The sequence below is a fragment of the Sprattus sprattus genome (genome assembly GCF_963457725.1).
Source record: "Sprattus sprattus genome assembly, chromosome: 19".
Taxonomy (NCBI): domain Eukaryota; kingdom Metazoa; phylum Chordata; class Actinopteri; order Clupeiformes; family Clupeidae; genus Sprattus; species Sprattus sprattus.
The window spans coordinates 21,519,599-21,544,598 of record NC_137917.1 but is presented as its reverse complement, the minus strand read 5'-3'; the positions used below and the strand labels follow the sequence as shown (position 1 = coordinate 21,544,598).

At 46.3% G+C, this 25,000-nt stretch overlaps 1 protein-coding gene across 1 annotated transcript in view; it reads left to right on the top strand.

Annotated features, from left to right (window-relative positions):
* thsd7ab (thrombospondin, type I, domain containing 7Ab) overlaps nucleotides 1–25,000 on the top strand; it is a gene marked incomplete at both ends in the record, with an annotated part of 102,298 nt that overhangs the window by 66,648 nt on the left and 10,650 nt on the right. The window contains 10 exons of the mRNA XM_080858426.1: nucleotides 677–792; nucleotides 2,038–2,173; nucleotides 2,602–2,705; nucleotides 6,262–6,456; nucleotides 7,569–7,835; nucleotides 14,582–14,760; nucleotides 16,410–16,543; nucleotides 17,042–17,195; nucleotides 19,623–19,764; nucleotides 22,625–22,740. Of these exons, the coding sequence (XP_080714552.1) occupies nucleotides 677–792; nucleotides 2,038–2,173; nucleotides 2,602–2,705; nucleotides 6,262–6,456; nucleotides 7,569–7,835; nucleotides 14,582–14,760; nucleotides 16,410–16,543; nucleotides 17,042–17,195; nucleotides 19,623–19,764; nucleotides 22,625–22,740 (1,543 nt within the window). The remainder of the gene's footprint in view (nucleotides 1–676; nucleotides 793–2,037; nucleotides 2,174–2,601; nucleotides 2,706–6,261; nucleotides 6,457–7,568; nucleotides 7,836–14,581; nucleotides 14,761–16,409; nucleotides 16,544–17,041; nucleotides 17,196–19,622; nucleotides 19,765–22,624; nucleotides 22,741–25,000) is intronic.

The following is a 25,000-nucleotide window of genomic DNA, read 5'->3' as shown; positions in this document are numbered from 1 at the left end:
CTCTGTGACATGTCTTTAACCCCAGAGCCCTTGTTGACTAACGGAGCTTATATCGCTGTTGCTGGAGGAGTATACACTTTAGATGAAAGCATTTCTGATCTGATAAGTGTATGATGGTTATCTGGTCGTCCTGATAGCTGTGGTGTGAGAGTTGTAAAAATAGGTTTAGCATATGCGCACATAACTGTGTCTATCTGTGTGTGGGTACATGTGTGTATCATTATGTGTGTGTGTGTGCGCGCGTGCGGTGTGTGTGTGTGTGTGTGTATCTGTGTGTGGGTGTGTATCTGTGTGTGGGTGTGTGGTGTGTATTGATGTTGTCACTCCAGCTACCAGTTTATAATGATGGCATCTCCAACGCCACCTGGACACAACAGGTCCATGTGTGTATCATTATGTGTGTGTGTGTGTGTGTGTGTATGTGTGTATCATTATGTGTGTGTGTGTGTGTGTGTGTATGTGTGTATCATTATGTGTGTGTGTGTGTATGTGTGTATCATTATGTGTGTGTGTGTGTGTGTGTGTGTGTGTGTGTGTGTGTGTGTGTGTGTGTGTGTATGTGTGTATCATTATGTGTGTGTGTGTGTATGTGTGTATCATTATGTGTGTGTGTGTGTGTGTGTGTGTGTGTGTATGTGTGTATCATTATGTGTGTGTGTTTCTGCGTGTAACACAGGTGCCCAGAGGGACCACGGCCTGAGGCAGTGAGACCTTGCCTGCTCCCGTGCAAGAGGGACTGCCTGGTCACTCCGTTCAGCGACTGGTCTGTGTGCACCCCCTCCTGTGAACCAGGTACAGCCGAAGCACCTCCACAGTAAAGGGCACATTTTAATGCAATGAGTGATATAGCATTAATCATATACACCTTTTTCAGAAAAATGAATCTGTTTTTTTTCATTATGTTATTTTACTCTGTCCTCTTTTTTTCGCAATTCTCTTATTACTGTGGCATATCATGCCTAAATTGAATGGAAATAATTGTGGAATCGCTCAAGAAATAGCTAAAGCCTGTCTCTCTCTTAAAGACAAGTCTTCTTCTCATTCTGTGTAAAAGATCCAGTCACACACAGCATCTAATCTTATCATACTGGAGGGCACTGTTGAATACATTATCCTGATTTATGGCATGAAATCATCATTGCTCCTGTTTGATGACCTCTGGCACGGCAATGATATATATATAAATCTGCTGCGGCAGTAGGCCCACATATATATATATTATAATTTTTTCAGTCTTGGTCATGCTTCTGATTAGAAATCTATTCCAGCCGAATTCGAATAAACTGCTTTTGTTTAATTGATTCGAATGAGAGGGTTACTGGTGAACCTTGAAATGAATGTGTGCTCATATCAGCTGATTAACAATGTCTGGGTAAAGAAAGAACCAATCGTAAATTACACGGCCACCATTGGTGCAGCAGGTAAGGGGGTACATCGCCACCTGACTAATTGCATCCCCCTGGCCTCCAGCCATTACCTGTCCACTGCAGTGTTTACATTTCTTGCTCGGGCTGACTATCCCCTATAAGATGATGCACATCGTGATCATGTATGATGTGTATGTCATGATACAATGCATCACTGTATCACAAAAGTATCATGATAGTATTGATAGTAATTCATTTCTTCACATTTACAAAAAAAAAGACTTTATAATTTGCAAAGCTGCAATTTCATTCAATTGATCAAGCACTCTAGAAGAAACAGTTCGGCATCTTTGTAAATAAACGTACCTTGCCCTTAGAAGAAGAAATGAATGGCAACTTAAATATGATAGCCCTTATAATGAAGAGCATGTCATTTCATTGGTAGAGGAATCTACAGGCATTAAGTAGGTACTTCATTAATATTAATGGTCTACAGAAACGCACAGTGAATACGCATATAAATAAATAATTACATTATGAAACAAGAGATCACATAAATGTTGATATAATATCGATATAATGTATTGATACCATATTGTGAAAAATAGAAACACAATTCAGCGATACATAATGGCATTGTTAGAGCGCTATTTCTTACCCAACGTTGCAGGTGCAGCGCCCCAGAAACCCAAGCAGTCACGGAGACGCATGGTCATCCAGATGCCCTCCAACGGAGGCCAGGAGTGTCCTGAGGTGCTGTACGAGGAGACCGAATGCGACGCGCCGGGCGTCTGCCCAGGCTACAGGTATAGCACACACAGGAGGAAAGGACTATGTGGGTTTTCAGTGTAGCGAATCGTTGTTAGGCCTGTTATTATCTGACGTATTATCTGACGAGAGTTTTTACTTTGCTTTTTTTTTTCAATATATTCAAATCTAAATGTCAGATGTCAGAACTTGAGCATTCAGATAAACTGATTTGCACAGAATTTCACTCCAGTGATATCTTCAGTAAAGGGCAAGCATTGTGTCACTTCCACTCACACTTAGTCATTCAGCAGGAAGGTATGAACTGGGAATTATCCATTATTGAAAAAAATCTCAATACTCACTTCTTACTGTAATCACCTTGGAAAAACACATTATCTGCAAAACTATATTCTCATAATTGTCATCACAGTGACTGTGTTTATAGATCCCGCTAACAGGCTTACTCTCTAATTGTTATTGTAAGATGGAAAACGCACAAGTGGCGGCGGTGTCAGTTGGTCCCGTGGTCGGTTCGCCAGGAGAGTCCAGGAGCTCAGGAGGCCTGTGGATCGGGACTTCAGACCAGATGTGAGCCCCTCTTCTTTACGTACATTTTCCCTGTGTTGGATTCTGGTGTTTTTCATTGCATTGGGTTTCTTAACGGAACTACACTGAAAAATAAAGATGTCTGTTACCACAGACAAAAGACTTGACTTCAGTCGACACAGAAGTAAAATCTTGAAGGCGTTATCGATTAACGTAAAACAGATGTGAAATAAATACGAGAGTTGCTCCGCAGGCTAGATTTTGAAGTCTTCTCGTCCATCAGATGTAAATGTTCATTGGAGAGTTTCTGTGTCTTTCAAGATGTCTCCGCTCACTGCTTCTGTGATGGCTCTGTGATGTCCAGTGTGTCTCTTCTGACGACCTCTCACACACACACACACACACACAAACACTCACACACACACACACACACACACACACACACACACATACACTCTGTCCCATCTCAGCCCGGTCGGTCCCGGCCCGTCCCAGTTTGTGGCCCATAACTCAGAGCGGTGGCTCTGTGATGTCCAGTGTGTCTCTGCGATGGCTCTGTGATGGCCTGTGTGTCTCTTCTGACGACCCTCTCGTGGCGCTTTTCCGAGTGTTACCACTTAAGAGGCATAAATCACCCACACGATTGTACACAGTAGCTCCAGATTGGGAAGCAAACCGTATTAGGAAGGGTATAGTGGGGACAACAACACTAAAGATAAAGTCTGTGCCATCTGCAGGCCAAGGTTTTTGGCCATAGTCAGATGCTCTAAACATACCTCGAGTTGCCTAGTATGACTGTTGTCCCCCAAAACTGAATATTTGGAATTCTCTCTGATGCACACAACATGTGTAAAACACATTTTAAAGATAGCACATTCCTGATGGGCCACATAGACATCTATTAGAAAACTCCCTTATGCTGTGTGTCACAAGGAGAAGTAGAAATGTTTTCACTCAGATCCTTGCATTACATGTAGTAGCTTCTACAACACTAAGCCAAAAACTCACATCTGCAATGGAACATGGCTAGTACTTACGGAAGCATTTTTTCCCCCCAGTACTTCTATTATGTTGTAAGGGATAATCATGTAGACTGCTAGCTGTGTGGGTAATAAATGACTTAGAGACAAAATGGCCTCAGGAACACAGCCTGAGGTCTAATATCTGTTGAGCCTTCAGATGTTTGCTTATTTAATTATAAAGTATCTCGTCACGTGTAACACATGTTGCTTTCCTCCTCCAGCAATTTGAGTGTTATTTTTAAACATATGCTGTATATTATATCAACACATTAATTACAATACATTACAATGCAAAACATTCCAATGCATAAGTCAGTTTCAGCAAAATTTCAGTTAAATCAAATAAATAGCACTCATATACATCTATGAATAGCTGTTCTTGTAAAGTCATGATGAGAGGAGCTTTCATCAGACCTGTGCTGTATTGCAGAGGCTAAAAAAATGTATTATATTTTCAAAGTGTAGATGCTTGGTTAGACAGTGCAGTGAGCTCTATCTAAAATGTAATTGTTTTCTGGACTATGGCATTTACAGTTTCAAACTCTTTCAGGATCTGCTAACTTACCTGAATAGAGAACTCAAAGCAGGGGCGGAGTGGGACACAAAAATCCACCGGGACAATTCTGACTGCACCGGCCCACCACTGGCCCACAACGTGCCCAAAACTGGCCCAACCCGCATCCCCTCCACCTCCCATATCAACTACACAAACAAACGAGCGGCTTTTGATCATTATTGTTAGATTTAGTGTTGATGTGTGGGTGACAGACATGACAGTGACAGTAACAGTGTATTTGTATATGTACATTTATGGAAATACGGAACAAATCGCGTCCCCTATTGGCTCAAATGTTATGCTAATTCGCAACAATGTGTCCTGTCAACTCACTCGCATTTAGTTGACGGCTGGTTGAATAAATCCGTAATTCTTGTACATTTTGATGCACTTTCCTCCAGCATCCGCCTCTTTTTCAGTCTGGCCTTTTTGCCCCCTCCTTTCTCCTTTCTCTTATGTCCCTCCATCAGGTCCGCTTCACCTGCTCTCTCTCCCTGATAGCCGCTAATTTATCTCCCTAGGTTCACTTGATAAAGGCAGAACGATACGCATTTCCCATGAGGCAATTTGCTCCGACCATTCTACATTCAACAAAAAAACTAATTAAATCGCTGGCCAATTTATATTTGTGGTCATGAAAGTAATGGAGCGTCTGAATAAAAAAGAATTACATCAATATAGGAGGCTAAACAAAAATCAGAAGGTTGGATTATGGGAGTGAGTTTGACACACACCATAGGTGTGATGTACAGAGACAAATAGTGCTATAAATAGTGGTTGGACTGCTGCTTCGCACAACTCTTGGAGAACTTAGAGATTTTCACGGGACCATGATATGACGTACATGCAATCTCGATGGGCCGCTCATGAATTTGACACGACGGCTGCGAAGGCCGGTCTGCAGGCTGGTTCTCGATAGATTATTGGCCGACCGGCCGACCGGGAAAAATCCCGGTGCTCCCGATGGCCACTCCGCCCCTGACTCAAAGTGTCCCACCTTCAGAATTACTTTTTTGGGGAAAGTATTAAACTTGGCCTCCCAAAGGTATTGTATTTCCACTCCCTTTGTAACTTTACAGATTCTCGAGGTTGAAGCCATTCACGGTTCCAAGATTCCATTCAAAGACTTTAGGTACCACATGTTCTCCAATATAATACATTGCGATGCAGTCATCGAAGGTGAACCTGTTTCTCAGATACATTTGGTTTCTCAAATTGAAATTTGTGTTCACAATAGTATCAGTTTCACCCACAATGTGGACAGTGGAGACAGTGGTAGCAGAACCTTCCAGTGTCGCCCAAAAGGTCATACTGTATTATCACAGGCCCACCCATTGTCCTGGGCTCGGCTATGACTGATAAATGGTGACTGGAAGGGTGATGACGGCTTTGCTGTTGTGAGTTTATGACCCGTGACATTGCTGCTGCCCGGCAGCCACTGTCCATCACACAGCACCCTGACATGCCTGTCCCCGCGTGAGAGACAGTTAGGGGCTTCTCGGGTACAGTGCATTAACGCTACAGGCTTGGCCTTCAAGGTCACCCTCACTGGCCCCAGCTGTAGAGTGTAAGTCAGTGTACTACTGTACACGGCCGCTAGAAGACGTCCTAGTGGACATCGTTGGTCTTGCCTTGTCAGGAGTGGTGCATATTTTTACATTAATTTTTGTACATGTTTAGGAGATTTGGAGGCTTCTTTCAATTTGACAGACCAGTGGAAATCTTTTTCGCAATACCCAAATGAATCTCATTTGTAAGAATGACTCATGAATATCAAAAATTATATATTTTTGGACACGTACCTTCTGTTCTAATAAGGAATATCTGATCTTTTCCACACAATCATCCATAGGATTGGTCTCTTTTGCACCTTCAGGCCATTTCTCTCTCTCTCTCTCTCTCTCTCTCTCTCTCTCTCTCTCTCTCTCTCTCTCTCTCTCTCTCTCTCTCTCTCGCTCTCTCTGTTGTTCCAATCCAGTTAATGCCTCTGTCTTTGCCTTTTTTTGCCTTGGGCCTGCAGCGGTATCTTGTCGGCAGCTGGATGGCTCTGTGGCGGACATCGGCCAGTGTCTGAAGCTGGCCAGCACCATGCCCCCCATCAACCAGCTTTGCCAGCTGCCCTGCCAGGACGATTGCCAGCTCACCCAGTGGTCCAAGTTCTCGCCCTGTGACTTCGACTGTGTGGGCGTCCGGACTCGCAGGAGGGCACTTGTGGGTAAGGAGACTTCTCTTTAGTTCCTGTATGCTGATGATGTCACACAGATATATAGAGAGAGAGAGAGAGAGAGAGAGAGGGAAGGAGAGAGTCAGAGAGAGAGAGAGAGGAAGAGAGAGAGAAAGATAACTGTAAATCCACTTACAATAACCCTCAATGGTCAACAAGCTTCATGGGTTAAGTTTTTTGTTCACAGGAAGAGCTCGTTGTTCGCAAAGACTCCTTCAAGGCAGAGATAGGTCGACTCTTCAAGAACTTACCGTTGGAAAAGAATCCTCCCAGGCAGAAAATTGCTTTGAGACCAACTGACAAAGGGCTTTAAGCTGGTAGAGTGTAGTGCGGTGTGGTGTAGAATACTATGAAAGCTAAGACAATAGGCTTATTGTTAAGGGACCACAAGCACTGCTGGCTGTATGCCTGTATCGTAAAAACACTGCAAGGAAAAAAAGCATGTACAGACTAATGGAAACATGGTGGTGTTGTGGAGCTGTTACAGCTGTAGCCCCGGGCTTTAATTGTGGTCATTTTGTTTCAGCTTCTTACATAATGTGCTTTGTTATGTATTGAAGTACTTGCTGATAAGATGATCGCCGATAGTGTGCTCATGGCTCTTCCAATCCTCAGGCCATTTGCCACCTGTAGCATCCTCACAGGCGGCTTGATATTGATCAAATTGATTAATCTTGATTGCTTGATTGATTGTCTTGGTGCTTATCTCTGCCTGGCCTGAAAATAGCGCAATACCCTTGGCATTAGCGAATGAGCTTCAGGATGGTACTGTCAGCTCATGGTCTGCAGGTGCATATTTACAGTGTTAAATGAAAAGTGCTCAAGCTTAGACCGTGACCTAAATGTTTATGTGTTCAAATGATTCCATCTTCACTGTTATCTTTTTGCAATACCCAAATGCTCTAATTTTTTGGAATGAAATTAAAAAATGATACATTTTTTTCCATGTTAAATCTTGACTGTTTAGATGCTTCTTTTAGCAGTGGTTGAAGTAGTGATGATAAACTCAAGAGAAGACAAAAACGAAATGTTTTGATCGTCACGACCCAGTCTTTGTTACTGTCCCTATTTACCCCTCGAGTTTCTGCCTCTTGCATCATCAGGCAAAAGCAAGAAGAGGGACAAGTGTAAGAACAGCCAGCAGTTCCCGCTGAGCGAGACCCAGTACTGCCCGTGTGACAAGTACAACGCCCAGCCCGTGGGGAACTGGTCCGACTGCATCCTGTCCGAGGTCCGTCCGGAAGCCGTGCCGGGTGTGAAGACAGCCGCGGCCGAGGTTCGGGAGTGCGGGCAGGGCTACCGCTACCAGGCCATGGCGTGCTATGACCAAAACAACCGGCTTGTGGAGACGGCGCGCTGCAACAGCCATGGTGGGTCTCTCTTCATCTCTCTTGTATTCATCTCCCTCTGTGTGTCACTCTCTCTCTCCTGCTCTTTGTCATTCTCTGATGTCTCTTTTCTACATGCTTTTGTCTTTCGTCTTTCTGTCAATCTCCGTTCACTGTCTATCCATTCATCATTGCATCCATCTCTGTTTGCTTTTGCTCTTTGTCACTCCGCTTTGTTTTCTCAGCCCCTGTCTTTTCTCTCTCTCCATCGTGCTCTCCATCACTTTGTTACTGTATCCATCATTCTCATTTACTCTCTCTCTCATTCATCTCTCATTCATTATCTGTCTACATTTTGCTCCATCCCTCTTAGTTGCGCTGTTTCTCTCTCTCTCTCTCTCTCTCTCTCTCTCTCTCTCTCACTCTCTACCTCTGTTTCTCTCTCTCTCTCTCTGTTTTTCTCTCTTGCTCTCTCTCTCTCTCTCTGTTTCTCTCTCTATCTCGCTCTCAAATTCAAATTCAAATTCAAAAGAAGCTTTATTGGCATGACCATAACGTTCTACAGTATTGCCAAAGCATTTGGGTTGGGTGTATAATGTGATTATATAAACAATACATATACTGTATCTATACCCAAGGTACATCAAAAGGGGAAAGGGAGAAGTGGGAAGAATAGTACAAATACAGAATAATCATCATCAAGGGATTTACAACAACAACAAACATGAACATGAACATACATGAATTAAATTCATTTATGGGGCGTCCCTCCGTTTATGGCAGGAAGTCACATATTGTGCAGCAAGGATGAGGCATTCCTCATTTTCTCTCTCTCTCTCTCTTTCTCTCTCTCTCTCTGTCGCTCTCTTTCACTTCACCCTTTCGTCCTAATCTCCTGTTGAGCTTGAGCTTCAGAAGAGAACTTGCTGTTTTTCACCCACCCCACCCCCCCACACCCCCCACACTCCCCACCCCGTCCCAACGGGGGCTGATCTCGTACCCCTCAAATCCCTTCATCATTAAGCACAAGACCCTGGTCTAATGGAATGTGACGTTAATCACGGCTAAATGCTTTGAGTCACACAGTTATGTCTGCATGTTTTATGTGTGTGTACTAAACGATACTAGAAGATGAGGAGAGAGAGCTTGAGACAGCAGTGAATAGTGTATGTTTGCATTCTTAATGTGTGTGTACTTGCTTTTTAAAGTGTGTGTACTTGCCTCTTCAAGTGCCCACGTTTCTGAAGCACGTCCAGGTTAAAACACTTTCTACTGTAGGTTAATTATCTCTCTGTTGTTCAGGATACATTTGCTCTTCAGAAAGTCTTGCCATTTCCTCGGAACACCAGGTGTTTTTTTCAGTAGAGCTTTCCTTTCTTTGAAGTGCGACGACAAGTCACAATCTCTAAAATATTCATGTTGTTTGTGCTGTTCCATTGTCATATTGCTATTTTTCCTGAGGTAAGTTACAGAATTAGCTAGTTGAGGAGGGTGTATTAGGCACATACATGTCATCTTCTGAGATGAGTACAGTGAGTGCTGAGAGCTGAACGCTTGGGTGGCCTGCTGCATAGGCTGTGTGAGTCAGGCGTGTGGTGTGTGGCGTGTGTTTGATTCTGTGTTTCTGTGTGTGTGTGTGTGTGTGTGTGTGTGTGTGTGTGTGTGTGTGTGTGTGTGTGTGTGTGTGTGTGTAAGTTAGGTTAGCGGTGGGTGGCTGTCGAGGAGCAAGGCTTGGCTGTGTGTGTGTGTGTGTGTGTGTGTGTGTGTGTGTGTGTGTGTGTTTGTGTGTGTGTGTGTGTGTGTGTAAGTTAGGTTAGCGGTGGGTGGCTGTCGAGGAGCAAGGCTTGGCTGTGTGTGTGTGTGTGTGTGTGTGTGTGTGTGTGTGTGTGGTGCACTGGGTGGCTGTAGAGGAGCAGGGCTTGGCTGTGTGTCACTGTTGGCGTGTCATCAGCTGCATTCCCCTCGCTGGTTTCCCCCCCCCTCCCTCCTCTCCCTCTATAATCCCCCTCTCCTTCTTTCCTCTGCTTCCTTCTCAACTCATAGGTTTTCCTGTCGCTCTCCTGCTCTTTCATCCCTCTCTCCCTCTCATGTTCGCAAGCTTTCCCTCAACTCCTCCCTCTCTTCCCCCCATCTCTCCTACACACACTATATCTGCCCCTCTCTGTTCCCCCCATCCCTCCTACACACACTATATCTATGCCTCTCTTCCCCCAATCCCTCCTACACACACTATATCTGCCCCTCTCTGTCCCTCATCTTCTCTCGTCTCTCTTCTCCTCTCTTGCAATCACTTTCATTTTCTGTTCTCCTCCTCTCTCTCTCTCCCTCTATCTCCTCTCTCTCTTTCTCTATCTCCTCTCTCTCTCTCTCTATCTCCTCCCTCTCTCTTTCTCTGTCCCTGTCTTCCTCGTCCATCGTCTGGGTTAATCTCAATAGTTCATCTTAATAGGGAGCCCTGTCTGACACATTGCCTGAGGCTACAGTAGAAACCAGCAGCCAATGCTCTTATCTCCCCCCCCCCCCCCCTTCACCACTGACATCAAGGCGAACGGGGTAAACACAACAGGCCTGCATCGCTCCGAGCGTATGTAAAACGCACCTCTATCTCATCTCTTTTCTTCTCGGCTTTTCTTTTCGAGAAGAATGCGGTCCGAGCTCCTTGGATGGATGTGCCAAAGCTGGCTTTGAGGGCTTGGCAGCCTTCTTTTGCATTTCGTTGTCTTCGATGTTTTCTTTCAGGGGTTTTTATTTTTTTTGTTCTTCCTTTTCTTCTTTCTCTTTTGCTCTTTTAACATTCCTCTGGCTATCCGAAAGGAAGCGGAGGATGAAGGAGATGTTGTGAGCATGTAGGATGTCTGAGAGAGAGAAAGAGAGAGCGAGAGAGAGAGAGAGAGAGAGAGAGGGATAGAGGGATAGAGAGAGAGGGATAGAGAGAGAGAGAGAGAGAGAGAGAGAGAAAGAGAGAGCGAGAGAGAGAGAGAGAGAGAGAGAGGGATAGAGGGATAGAGGGATAGAGAGAGAGGGATAGAGAGAGAGAGAGAGAGAGAGAGAGAGAAAGAGAGAGCGAGAGAGAGAGAGAGAGAGAGAGAGGGATAGATAGAGAGAGAGAGAGAGAGAGAGAAAGAGAGAGAGAGAGAGAGAGAGAGAGGGATAGAGGGATAGAGGGATAGAAAGAGCACTTTGTTTTACAAACTGAGTAAGACAGTGTTACACACCAAAGTCACGTTTAATCACCTCACAGCCATTAGGGTTGCTTTAAATATCATGAATCATTAAGAGAAGTCATTAATGCTAATATTGATTGCTAGGGCCCTGGAGGGGCTCACTCGATAAGGCAGTGAGTGTCCAGTGATTACGTCTCATTAAAGCTGAGACTTTCTCACTAAAGCTGAGACCGTCTCACCACTGAGGGGCAGAGAGAGAGAGACGGGCAGACAGACAGACAGACAGACAGACAGACAGACAGACAGACAGACAGACAGACAGACAGGCAGGCAGGCAGGCAGGCAGGCAGGCAGGCAGACAGACAGACAGACAGACAGACAGACAGACAGACAGACAGACAGACAGACAGACAGACAGACAGAAAAACAGACAGGCAGACAGACCGAAAAACAGACAAACAGACAGACCGTAAAACAGACAGAGGCCTGCCGGTCACGTGCCCAGGAATTACTCACTCCTCTGTGTCTGCCACCCCCATGTTAACCCCCACGCCCTCATCCCTGCCCCCACCCTTCGCGTTCCGTCTCCGCGTGGAGGCGCCCGGGGTGGGTGCTGCTCTGCTTTGACAGGAGGTGGGTGGTGTTGAAGTAATGGGGTCAGTGTGGGGAAATGCGCCAGCAGAGGGGGGGGGGGGCATCAGCAGTGGAGGCTGGAGGGGGGGGTCAGGGTCGGGGGGTGGGGAGGAGGGAGCTCCAGGACACGCACAGCCGCCCTGTTTGCAAAGGTCTGTGAACTTCACAAGCATGGGGCGGTGTGTGTTTGATTCTGTGTTTGTTTGTGTGTGTGTGTGTGTGTGTGTTTGAGATAGAGAGAGAGGGTTTATGTGGTGTGGATGATCAGATGGGAACAGTTGGCTCTGGCTGCAGGGAGCTGATGGATGGAGAGCGGTTTTGAGAGGGGTAGGGGCCTAGGACCCTCACTGCAAGGGCGAGCATGTGTGTGTGTGTGTGTGTGTGTGTGTGTGTCTGTGCGCGTGCGCACGTGTGTGTGTGTGTGTGAGTAAGTGGAGAGTGTCGGCCTCCACTGTGAGGCATGTACACAGCAGGGCCGTCAGGAGGCACAGGGGCTCTCTGTCTCTCTGGCAGTCAGCGGGGGAGCCTGTCGGGCCGGCTGTGGTGTCCATAGGGGGTGTGTGTGTGTGTGTGTGTGTGTGTGTGTGTGTGTGTGTGTGTGTGTGTGTGTGTGGTGTGTGTGTGAATGTGTGTGTGTGTGTGTGTGGTGTCCATAGGGGGTGTGTGTGCGCAGGAGGGGGCGACTGGTCGGGGGGGTGCCTTGTTAGATTGATCCTGGCTGGGAGGAATGAGAGGGCACCACAGAGAACCCCCCCCCACACACACACACATACACACACACACACACACACACACACACACACACACACACATACACACACACACACATACAGACTCACTCCTCCTCTTCCTCCTCCCAGCTGTGCTGTAAGGGGGTATCTGGCATGATTGCCAGTGACTTCCCTCTCCGCTGTGCTGCCATGCAGTCGCCTGGGCCACTTTCATCATGGAGAGGCCCACACACACTAACACACCATCAGGAGACGTGCCCCACACACACTCACACACCAACAGGAGACGTGCCCCACACACACTAACACACCATCAGGAGACGTGCCCCACACACACTAACACACCATCAGGAGACGTGCCCCACACACTAACACACCATCAGGAGACATGCCCCACACACACTAACACACCATCAGGAGACGTGCCCCACACACACTAACACACCATCAGGAGACGTGCCCCACACACACTAACACAACACCAGGAGACGTGCCCCACACACACTAACACACCATCAGGAGACGTGCCACACACACTAACACAACACCAGCAGCTGAAGCAGAGAGACACACTTACACACCAACAGCAGCTGAAGCAGGGACACACACTAACACACCATCAGCAGCTGAAGCAGGGACACACACTAACACAACACCAGCAGCTGAAGCAGGGACACACACTAACACACCATCAGCAGCTGAAGCAGAAACACACACTAACACAACACCAGCAGCTGAAGCAGGGACACACACTAACACACCATCAGCAGCTGAAGCAGGGACACACACTAACACAACACCAGCAGCTGAAGCAGAGAGACACACTTACACACCAACAGCAGCTGAAGCAGGGACACACACTAACACACCATCAGCAGCTGAAGCAGGGACACACACTAACACAACACCAGCAGCTGAAGCAGAAACACACACTAACACAACACCAGCAGCTGAAGCAGAAACACACACTAACACAACACCAGCAGCTGAAGCAGGGACACACGCTAACACAACACCAGCAGCTGAAGCAGAAACACGTGCCCCACACGTGCCCAACACACGCACTAACACAGCATCAACAGCTGAAGCAGGGAGACAGGCTGGACTAGGGGACCGTGCCGGCCGGCTGGCTCTCTCTTCCATCACACCAGTGCTGGCCACTTAATGGCTCTGAATTTTTCAGTTACTGTTGCTTGTCTGGGGGACGTGTCTCGTCGCTGGCGCGCGACCACCCCCTTTAATGTGAGATACGTCTGAAAATGTGAGAGCTTGCGCCAACCAACAGCCATATGCTTCAGCATTAAAATGACATCAGCTAGGCTTCAGATGGTTTGCCGAAGCTTTCTGGAAAGAGAGAGAAGAGGGGAAAAAAACATTAGAATCTTATAATCTTTGTTAATGTGTATCATACTGCAAAAAAAGCATCTGTACGACCTCATTTTACCCTTCAAGCCAACTTTAAGTTGTGGCAAACTTTATTTGGCATTTAAAATGGCAGCAGCCTGGTGTTCTACAGAGGCGATAAATTCAGCCCCTTTCCTTCTCTCAATGATGACCCAGAAAGCGCTGGGTGTGTTTGGGTTTGAACACGAGATTTCACTTCAGCCAGATGGGAGACGGATGTATCTCCAAAGGCGTCTGGTAGTTCCTTTAAGTGTGAGGAAATGACAGGCATTTGGGTGTAAACAGTGTTCTGGGCCTTGAACATTTAACTGAAATGTGTGTGTGTGTGTTTGTGTGTGTGTGTATGTGTGTACATGTCTTTGTGTGTGCATGTTTGTGTGTGTACATATCTGCGTCTGTGTGTATTTGTGTACAAGTTTTTGTGTGTACATATCTGTGTGTGTGGGGGTGTGTGTGTGTGTGTGTATGTGTGAACATGTCTTTGTGTGTGTACATATCTGTGTGTGTGTGTGTGTGTGTGTGTGTGTGTGTGTGTGTGTGTGTGTGTGTATGTGTTTACATGTCTTTGTGTGTGTACATATCTCTGTGTGTGTGGGTGTGTGCGTGTGTGTGTGTATGTGTGAACATGTCTTTGTGTGTGTACATATCTGTGTGTGTGTGGGTGGGTGTGTGTGTGTGTGTGTGTGTATGTGTGTACATATCTTTGTGTGTGTGTGTGTGTGTGTGTGTGTGTGTGTGTGTGTTTATGTGTGTACATGTCTTTGTGTGTGTACATAAATGTGTGTGTGTGTGTGTGTACATATCTGTGTGTGTGAGTGTGTGTGTGTGTAACAGTCTATCTCTTCTCTTCACGTAGGCTACATCGAGGAGGCCTGTATCATCCCCTGTCCGTCTGACTGCAAATTGAGCGAGTGGTCCAACTGGTCACGCTGCAGCAAGTCGTGCGGCAGCGGGGTCAAAGTTCGCTCCAAGTGGCTGCGCGAGAAGCCCTACAACGGCGGACGGCCATGTCCCAAACTGGACCACATCAACCAGGTGAGCGCACTGGGGGAAAAAACACACCACTTCTCATCAGCGCCCAGTGCAACACCACCAGACACTTTAGCTATCGCTCAGACATGTATTTTTCAGCTCCCATTAAGCTCTATTTGATGCCCAAATTGCACTTTGAAGTATAACTCATCCATAAATGGAGCAATTTTCCCCGGTTCTTTGTGTTCCTCCATGCAGCGTGTCCCTGGTAATTATCCCTTAGCGAGGAGGGATTGACTAGAGATGAGAGTGAACACCTCAGCGAGTCCCAGGGGACGGACCGTAGATTGTTCTGGAATGTTTCTCATCTCCGACCGCCCCCCCACCCACCTGCCTACCGCAGGGCAGGACAACTGGGATGATAAAAATAGGGACCAGCCAGACCCAAAAAAGCTCCTGCCTCAAGATCATTTCTGGGAGTTTTTATTTGCTTAACAAATGGTCTGCATTCGCTTAAAAAACTGATACTCTCTCTTTCTCTCTCTCTCTCTAAACAAATGGTCTTCATTTGCTTAAAAAACAGATACTCTCTCTTTCTCTCTCTCTCTCGTTGTAACTCTACCCCACTCTATTTATAAAACAGATTAGTGTCACTGGAGATTGAGGTCATGTTGGTCTGTTGCGCTTTGAAATATTTATTTAAGCAGGAAACTCTCATGCTCTTAGCAGTCGATGTGACCAGGTGCTTTAGAGCTCTAGACACTTCAGAGTGGACCCTGGCCTGTTTAGCTGTCGCTAACGTACCATGAACACCAGTGGTGTAGTGGTCCTTGGAGAAGTGGGTATACTCTTAATTTTATTTAAGCAGCCCATACAGCACAGGATAAACGCCCTGTTTTGAGAAGTGGGTATACTCAATGCTAACTGAAAAATAAGTGGGTATACTCCGTATACCTGCGTATACCCTGGACTACACCTCTGATGATCACTCTGGACTTTGCACTGTGTGTTGTGTACAACTAAGCAGCCAGGTTTAAAAACCAGCCAGAAAATATGTCTGATTTATTTGCTGTGTTTACTCACTGTTTGTTTCTTTCTGTCTTTTGCGTCCGTCCATGTTTCGTGTCTGTTATGGCTGCTTCCTACTCCCAGGCCCAGGTAAGAGCCTGCCGTTTTCACAGTGAAGCACTTCACAGGCACAGCGCTTGATTTAGCCATCAGGAGATAATCTGCTGATAAGCAACTGATTTTGTAAATTGCCATTGCGCTGTACGGGGAATTTCTGTAATTATTTGCTCACTATGAAGTATGCTCTCTGTAATGATTTGTGTGTGTGCGTGCGTGCATGTGTGTGTGTGTGTGTGTGTGTTTAATTGTGTGGATGTGATTGTATATGAATGTGTGTTTATGTGTGTGTGTGTGTGTGTGTGTGTGTGTGTGTGTTTTCTGTATGTGCATGTATGTCTACGTCTGTTCATTGATGTGTGTATACATACGTGTGTTTGTGAATGTTTGTATGTGTGTCTGTGTGTGCTTGAGTGTGTTTGTGTCTGTGTGTGTGTGAATGTCTATGTGTGTGTGTGTGTGTGTTTTCATGTGTGTGTGTGTGTGTGTGTGTGCGTGAATGTCTATGTGTGTGTGTGTGTATGTGTTTTCATGTGTGTGTTTTCATGTGTGTGTTTTCATGTGTGTGCGTGCACGGCTGGTTGTAGGTCTATGAGGTGGTCCCGTGTGTGAGCGACTGCAGTCAGTACACCTGGGTGGCGGAGCCCTGGAGCGTGTGGAAGGTCAGCAATGTGGACCTGAAGGAGAACTGTGGAGAGGGAGTCCAGACCAGGAAAGTCAGGTACAGAGTCAACACTAACACAACCACAGGGACTACAATTCCCATAACACCCTGCAGGAAATGGTCAACACTAACACAGCCACAATCAGAATCAGATTTTGTTGGCCAAGTAAGTAAGAACAAACAAGGAATTTGACCTGGTGAACTGACTCTCAATGTGCTTAAACATATATTACACATAATATACAACACTAACACAGCCACAGGGACTACCACTGCCTCAACACCCTGCAGGAAATGGACCTTCACAGGCTGCATGACAGACAACATAAATGCCCCAGAGGAGGACGGCTGACACAGACACACTTTAGAGGAAGAATATTCGACCTGCCAGTGCTTAAATATTGATAGACATTCTGTTGCATTTTTAAAGTTGTTGGTGTATAACGGCAGAGGGGGAGTTAAGGCTGAGATTTGTTTGTAGTCTGGTCTGACTCTTGACTCCCACCGCTCCATCAGGTGTATGTCTGACTCCATCCTCTCCCACCTCTCCGTCAGGTGTATGCTGAACACAGTGGACGGGCCTTCTGACCCGGTGGAGGACTACCTGTGTGACCCGGAGGAGATGCCCCTGGGCACGAGGGAGGGCCGGCTGCCCTGCCCAGAGGACTGCGTCCTGTCCGACTGGACCCCCTGGAGCCCCTGCAACATGGTAAGGGGGCAAACAGGCTGGCGTGGCCTCACCTGTGAAATGGCTTACCTGGTTAAAAGGGGGGGGGGGGACTGGTAACTCACTGAGATCTAAGTTACGTCAGACCACCTCGGGAGCTTTTATCTCAGACTTGTAAGGTTTTGTTTTCTTTTTGTAGAAGAAATTGTATCGTTGTTGTTTGTCCTGAGAAACGGAAGCTTTGGGTGAATATAACAATAATGTCTGGTGTTATCGTCTTATCTTTTGCCCTCCTTAATAGGGTACTTTTGAGTTTAGTTCCGTTTTGCTCGACTTTCACCTTTTTTTGCTAGGCTAGTTGACTTTCACCTGGTGTGAGGTCACTCGTAATTCTAGCGGTTCATTCTACAGTAATTCTTCTTCTATGTGTGGGGTTGTATGTGTTAGTCCACAGCGTTCCCTTTCCTACCATACACCTCGCCCAGTTAAAGGAACTGGTAACTCCCTAAGGCCTAACCTCAGAAGCGTTCTTCTCTGGCTAATTTTGTAAACATTTTTAAACAAAGCTGTTCTGTTTTCAGATGGTTAGTCTTTGTCTTGAGAAACTGAAGCCTTGAGTGAATGCAGTGAATATCAGTTTTCTTTCGTTAGATCCTCATGTTCTCCAAATATTTTGTTCATTTTTGGCTCCTGCCTTTGGTGTAATCTCTATAAGTGTGTCTCAGTTTTGTTTTAGCGACACACGCTTGTCTCACTGACTGAAGATGCACCTGCTGCCACCTGACCCCTTATTCAAACAGCTCTTTTTGTGTACGCACGTGTGTGTGTGTGAAGTCCATTGCAACGAAAAATAGGATTGCAGTCTCGCCAGGAAATATAAATAGTTCATCTTGATCTTAATTATGAACATTTTCAGAATTTAGACAGTCCCTTTCATCAGTGATATTTTTGGGAACACAAGTGGCTAATCAAGAGCAATTCTGTTCTTTTTTCTTGTCTGTCTGCGCTGCTTTTCACTAAGCAGGGATAGAAAATGAATTGGGGGTGTGGGTGGGCTAGGAGTGTATATGAAAACAGATGTTAGGCTGGGCAAGCACTCCCTCCCCCTCACACACACACACACACACACACACACACACACCAGGACAATAAGGGAGCGTAAACCGCAGCCGACTTAACACCGGCAAGAAAACAAGAAAAGATATTTCAGGGGGCGACTGTGACTTCACCTCCTCTCTCTCTCTGTGTCCGTCTCTGTCTCCTTTTGTCTTTCTCTTTTTTTTCTCTCTCTCTTTCGTTCGCTGTCTAGCTTTTGCCCTCCAGCGCGAGTCATTATTAATCACACACTATTCACTTTGAGGGGCTGACACGCTGACTTCCCCACCAATTTAAATCCCACCGTGAAGCTGCAGTCGCACCTGCAGGGCGCGCCGATGTGTTATTCATGATGGGTGGGAGTGATGGAGGAGATGAAGAGGAAGATGGAGGGGAGATGGAGGGACGGAGATAGGGAGGGAAAAAAAGAGGGAACAATGGAAAGGGGAGAAGGGTTAGGGATGGAAGAGCGGAAGGGGAAGATGCCGAGTGTGGCTAATGGAAGGGAGAGGAATGGGGATAGTGAACGTGGAGGAAGAAGGGAATGAGAGAGAGAGAGAGAGAGAGAAAGAGAGATAGAGAGAGAGTTAGTTATTGAAAAACACAGGGCTCCCTTGCCACGCTGCAGCCAGTGTGTATGTAAAGTCAAACATGAGACTCCTCAGAGAGCCTGCTGGGCTGCTTCTGCCATGCAGCAGTATGTGTGTGTGTGTGTGTGTGTGTGTGTGTGTGTGTGTGTGTGTGTGTGTGTGTGTGTGTGTGTGTGTGTGTGTGTGTGTGTTTGTGTTTGATGATGCCAAGATGCTCGCCCTCATTTAATGTCATTTTGGGCTGGGGGTGGGGGTGGGAGTGGGGCTTGGGGGTGGGGGAGGGTAGTGGGGTGTTTTATGAAAGGGAATACACAAGGCCCAATAGACAGCTAGCCTTTGGGATCTCAGAGAAGCCAGGGATCCACAGTAAAGAAGCCGAGATGGTACTGACGCACGACTCCAGCACGACTCCAGCATACATGTCTCTGATCTCTCTGCACATTATCTCTCCTTCTTATCGCTTGCTGTGCTCAACGTTATTTACCCCCCCCCCCTCCGTGGTTCTGCCGATTGACGTCAGCAGTTGAGAGCATGTGTGTGTGTATGTGAGTGTTCATGTGTGTGAAAGCAAGTGTGTGCATGTGTGAGTGTGTATGTGTGTGAAAGCAAGTTTGTGTGTGTGAGTGTGAGTGTCTAGTATGTGTATGTGTGTGAAGGCAAGTGTTTGAATGTGTGTGTGTGTGTGTGTGTGTGTGTGTGTGTGAAAGCAAGTGTGTGTGTTGGTGTGCGAAGGCAAGCCCTGTGATGTGCGTGTGACGCAGTGGCTTCTCTGCCTGTGTTGCAGCCCTGTGACGGCAGGATGGACAGGATTCGGACAGCGTACGCCATCAGGCAGCCCAGCAGGGGGAAGGAGTGTCCAGACAGCCTGGAGACGGAGGTTTGCCTTCTCAACAAGAACTGCTACCATTACACGTACAACGTCACTGGTGAGTAGTACATTCTTATGCACCCTGCAAACATACTATGTATACTAGCTATATTGTTTCATCAGGAATCACTTTTTATGAATAGTCCAAGAAATGCAAGCAGTTCTACAGTTCATTATGGTTTTACAGTTCAAGGGTAGAGGAGACATCACACACACACACACACACCCACACACACACCCACACACACACACTCTCACATACACACACACTCTCACATACACACACACACACACAGTTCATTATGGGTTTTACAGTTCAAGGGTAGAGGAACATCACAACATGACCTAAGCTGCCATAAACTAGGACAGTCAACTGACATTTGTATTCTAGAGTCTCAATGGCAGTAAGATAGTTTTTTTTAGATTTCATTGCAAAGTATGATTCTTCCAAAAAAAACAGATTGAATGCACATGATATGTCAAACATTTTAACTTTTATGGAATTCTGATAAATAGTGAATAGTAATGTCTGGTGTGTTTGCAATGCCATAGAAGGTGTCTGCAGAATAATTAAAACCTTCAGATTGGACAGTAGTATGCTTATGCATCTACTCATTCTCTGTGCGTGGGATCTGTGCAGCTATCAGGTCCACAAGTCTGTCATGTCTGACAATATAATAAACAATAAGAGAGCTACAGCAGGTCATGATATGGGCTACTGACTCCAGATGTTGAGGAGGGTCATGCAGCATACAGAGGGGTGAATGGCTGGAGGGAAACCACAGTGCTAAGTTGTAGTTAGTTGGGAGAACCTGCAGGAGAGCTGTTACACAAGAGGTAAGGATCTCCTCACTGATGGTAGCATTACTGTAGATGGTGTGTGTGTGATACTGAGTGGCATTACTGGAGATCTGTAAAAGGTGTGTGATATGGAGTGGCATTACTGTAGAATAGATGGTGTGTGTGTGATACGGAGTGGCATTACTGTAGAATAGATGGTGTGTGTGTGATACGGAGTGGCATTACTGTAGAATAGATGGTGTGTGTGTGATACGGAGTGGCATTACTGTAGAATAGATGGTGTGTGTGTGATACGGAGTGGCATTACTGTAGAATAGATGGTGTGTGTGATACGGAGTGGCATTACTGTAGAATAGATGGTGTGTGTGTGATACGGAGTGGCATTACTGTAGAATAGATAGCGTGTGATACGTGAATGTGATATGTGAATCTTGAGAATAGTCTGCCTGATTGTTCTAGAACAGTCTGCCTGGATGTTCAAGAAAGAGTCTTCCTGGATGCTCTCAAAGAGTCTGGATGTTGTAGTTCGGAGCAAATAATATGATTTTGAGGCATTGGTTGCCATGAAACGGTGTAGTGTTGCCAAAACAGGTGTTAAAAGGGATATATGTGTTCAAAATAGTGGCTCCTCTCTCTCATTCTCTCTTTCTCACACAGACACACTCAGACACACACACAGACACACACACACACACACACACACACACACACACACACACACAGACACAGACACAGACACATTCACACACACAGACACATGTAGACACATTCAGTGAGAGAATTTGAGAGAACCAGACTTGAACTGGTAGGGGCACAACCTTTAAGTGCAATTTATTGCCTTTTCTCCTCAAATAACTCTAGTCCTCGTGCACGTTGGCCCCCTCCATCTGCTGTCCAATCAGTCATTCATGGAAGCGCTCTCAGTGTGTTGACCGGCCTGCTAAATTGTGTTTTCTTCGTTGCGCAAATCTACTTGCAAAGTACTCACAGGGCCGAAATTGACCCGAGACTTGCAGGAGATTGCGTCCTCAGCAACTTCACAGAGAGCTCTCGGCACTCGTTACTTTTCATCCTCGGCCTCTTCCAGCAGTGTGCTTCCCAAAGCACCGCACACACACACATACACACACACAAACACAAACGCACACTCTCACACACCAACGCAAACGCACCCAAAGCGTTCCAGCCTTTCAGACCGCACACACACACACACACACACACACACAAACGCACACTCACACACACACACCCACACAGCCACAGTCAAACGCACACTCTCTCACACAGACACACACACACACACACACTCTTTCTCACACACACACACACACACACACAGACACACACACACACACACACACACACACACACACACACACATACACTCACAGACTTTATGCGCTTGTAGACATTGTTATATGGTAGGGAAAAAAAGCATTTTTAATGTTTGGCTCCTCCGCTGTCTCTCTCTCTCTCTTCATCTATCCCTCTCTATCTCTCTCTCTCTCTCTCTCTCTCTCTCTCCATCTATCCCTCCCTGTGGGAGCATGAAACTTCATGATGGGTCTGGGTCTTTCTTGCTGCCATCGCGCTCTCAAAGCAGTCGCTCGACTTTGTCAAAAGGCCCTCCAGGCAGATAAATAATATCGCTGTCCCAGTCTGGCACTTAAAGGAGATGCTGTGCTCTAGTGCAGTGCGATGTGGCCCCGGACCGTCGCCTGGGCTTGGCCTCGTATGTCTCTTTGCTGCACGTCAGCTCCGGTAGCCCTCGGCAGGCTGTTTACTGCGACCAACACCCTACACAAAAAAAGCAGTCACTTCTCACTGCTCGAGTGTGTCTGGTTACGGGTGAGTGAGAGGGGTGGTTAAATAGGAGCTGTGTGTTTAGGGTATTTTGGGGTTGTGCAGTTTTAGGTGCTGTTGGATAGGACTGATTTTGGATTATGCCATCAAGCCATGATTGATAAGCAAATGTGTCTGCGTGTGCGTGTGTGTGTGCGTGTGTGTGTGTGTGCATGCTTGCGTGCGTGTGAGTGCGTGTGTGTGTGCCTGCGTGTGTGCCTGTTCGTATGTGTGTGTGTGTGTGTGTGTGTGTGCACGCAAATGCATTCTTTCAGACTGGAGCACCTGCCAGCTAAGCCCAAACGCTGTGTGTGGCGTGGGACTCAAGACCAGAATGCTGGACTGCGTCCGCAGTGATGGCAAGTCTGTGGACCTGAAGATCTGTGAGGAGGTGAGTAGGGTCTTGTAGGAATATTTCTATAGTTGGTGAACATGGATGAACTTATGGGATATGAATGCCGTTATTTAAACAGTCGAGAGAAAGACTTTAAGTAAGGGGGGTTGATTCTGCCACAAACATCCCAGAAAATGGGCGTGGTGCCAAACAGGTAAAACGCTCTGATTGAGTGAAAGTCAGATAGCGGGATTAGATCTAATTGGCCGTAGGGGTCAACCAAACAATAGAAAGGTGGGATTGACCTAATTACTTTTAAAAAGATAAACGTACCATTCATACTGCACGATCATCCATGGAGCATCTTCTGTTGGAAGCTTAGAGCCTTTCAATAAAGAATCCGTTTGGCGCCTTGTCTTCCGATTGCAAAATCTCGGAATAAGTTGCGTTTTCACAATCAATCATCTGCCCTCATCCAGCCTCAGCATATTCTTCCACAGATAAACTCACAGTACAGTAGACTACTACACCATAGAACATAGCACTATTTGCTCAAGACGATAATATGATGCTGACCTTCATGCCCACTGAATCTGACCAGATTTCATCAAAACGAGGGCAGTGAAGGAGGGGGTGACTGACACAAACGAGTGTGTAAGCAAATGCTTGGTAACCAGGGCGCGAGATGAAGATCTCATTATTCTGTGGCTTGACCTCCCGAGGCTAGTGATGCTTGCGATCTCTCTGCTGCTTGGTGCTGGAGCTCCTCTTGACCTTGCATTGATGTTTATATGGGAGTGGAGGAGTGCTTGTCGTAGACAGAGGCAGACACAGGACTTCAAGGCCTTTCCCTTGACCTGGATGAGATGAATTGGAGAGACGTAGAGGTGGAAAGGTGGCCTCTCCAGACAGACGCTACGAGCAGAGACTGGCCTGAAGACGAGCGGGTTGAGCTGAACTCACAGTGGAGCGCAGTGGAGCATTAGCAACCAGCGAGGCCTTTCCTCCACCAAGCTGTTTCTTTGAGAGGGTTTTAGCAGCATTTTGTGATCGTTATAGACCTGCTCTGAACACAGATTCACACAGATTCTTGCCCCGGCTGAATGCAAATTGAGGTTATTTTACCAACCCACACACACACACACACTCATACTTGTACACACACACATACACACATCCACACACACACATACAGTCAAGGCTATGCACACACTCACATACACAAGCACGTACGTTTAAACACACTCTCACACACACACTCAAATAGACATACACACACACACACACACACACACACTCACACAGCAGGCGGTGGTAATGTGAGCGCTGAACGCGAGCTGGTGAAAGATCAGTCAAATGCGGTCAGCTCAGGGTCACTTTAATTGGACCCCTTGGGCTGTGATATATAAAAAAAAAAAGAAACACGCAGAGAAGCAGGAAGGAAATCAGCTCCGCTGCATATTAACCCCCTAACCCAATTTCCTGTCTGCCTCATTCGAGTTCATGCTACTTCCCTCCGCAAAGGGGCAAAGACTTTTTTGGGGCTCGGGTCCATCTGCTACCAGGCTCTGTATTAAAGTTTGATAAGCATCACATTGCTCTACATTTCTGCTTCATTGTATCTATGGCATGCAAGTCGTCTCCCCTCATGGTCAAACACATTGTTGAATACATTGTAAAAGATTAGTGTAATGTGTAATGTAAAGTGATTGGATTTGATCTCATTTGTATCTAATCTCATTTGACTAAAGGGAATGTGACATGCTGGTCACATGTAATATAATGTGACAAAAGAGTGTATTTACTTGACAGTGGCTGTTGGGATGAACGCTGTTGCTGTTTGATCTGCCACGGGCAGAATAACATGATTTTGGAGTTTCACCACTTTATCTGGGGATGAAGATCCTGTGTGTGCTGTATTTCTTATTGCTGCCTCAGACAGGCTGATCAAATGCACATTGTGTTTCTTTTATCGGTAGATAGTTACACTCACTGTGATATTGATTTTGCATTGACTTCTCAAGACCTTTTTAGCTTTTGTCATTAGGGGAGTTTACAAAGGCTAGGCCACAAAGGCTTAACAACTGGCTACAAGATGGATGGAAGAACGAGTCAATTAGTGGATGCGCAGATGGATAGACTAGTTGAGTCCTGGGACCAATAAAAAGACGGATGGATGGATGGGTGCAAGGATGCACGGATTAATGACTAGATCAATGAGAGCTAGAAAGCTAGGTTAAGAAATGGATGGATTTGACTGAAGCAAGGGGATGGATAGCCAGCTCTGTGGTGTAGGTTGAACAGTTTAGCGATGGAT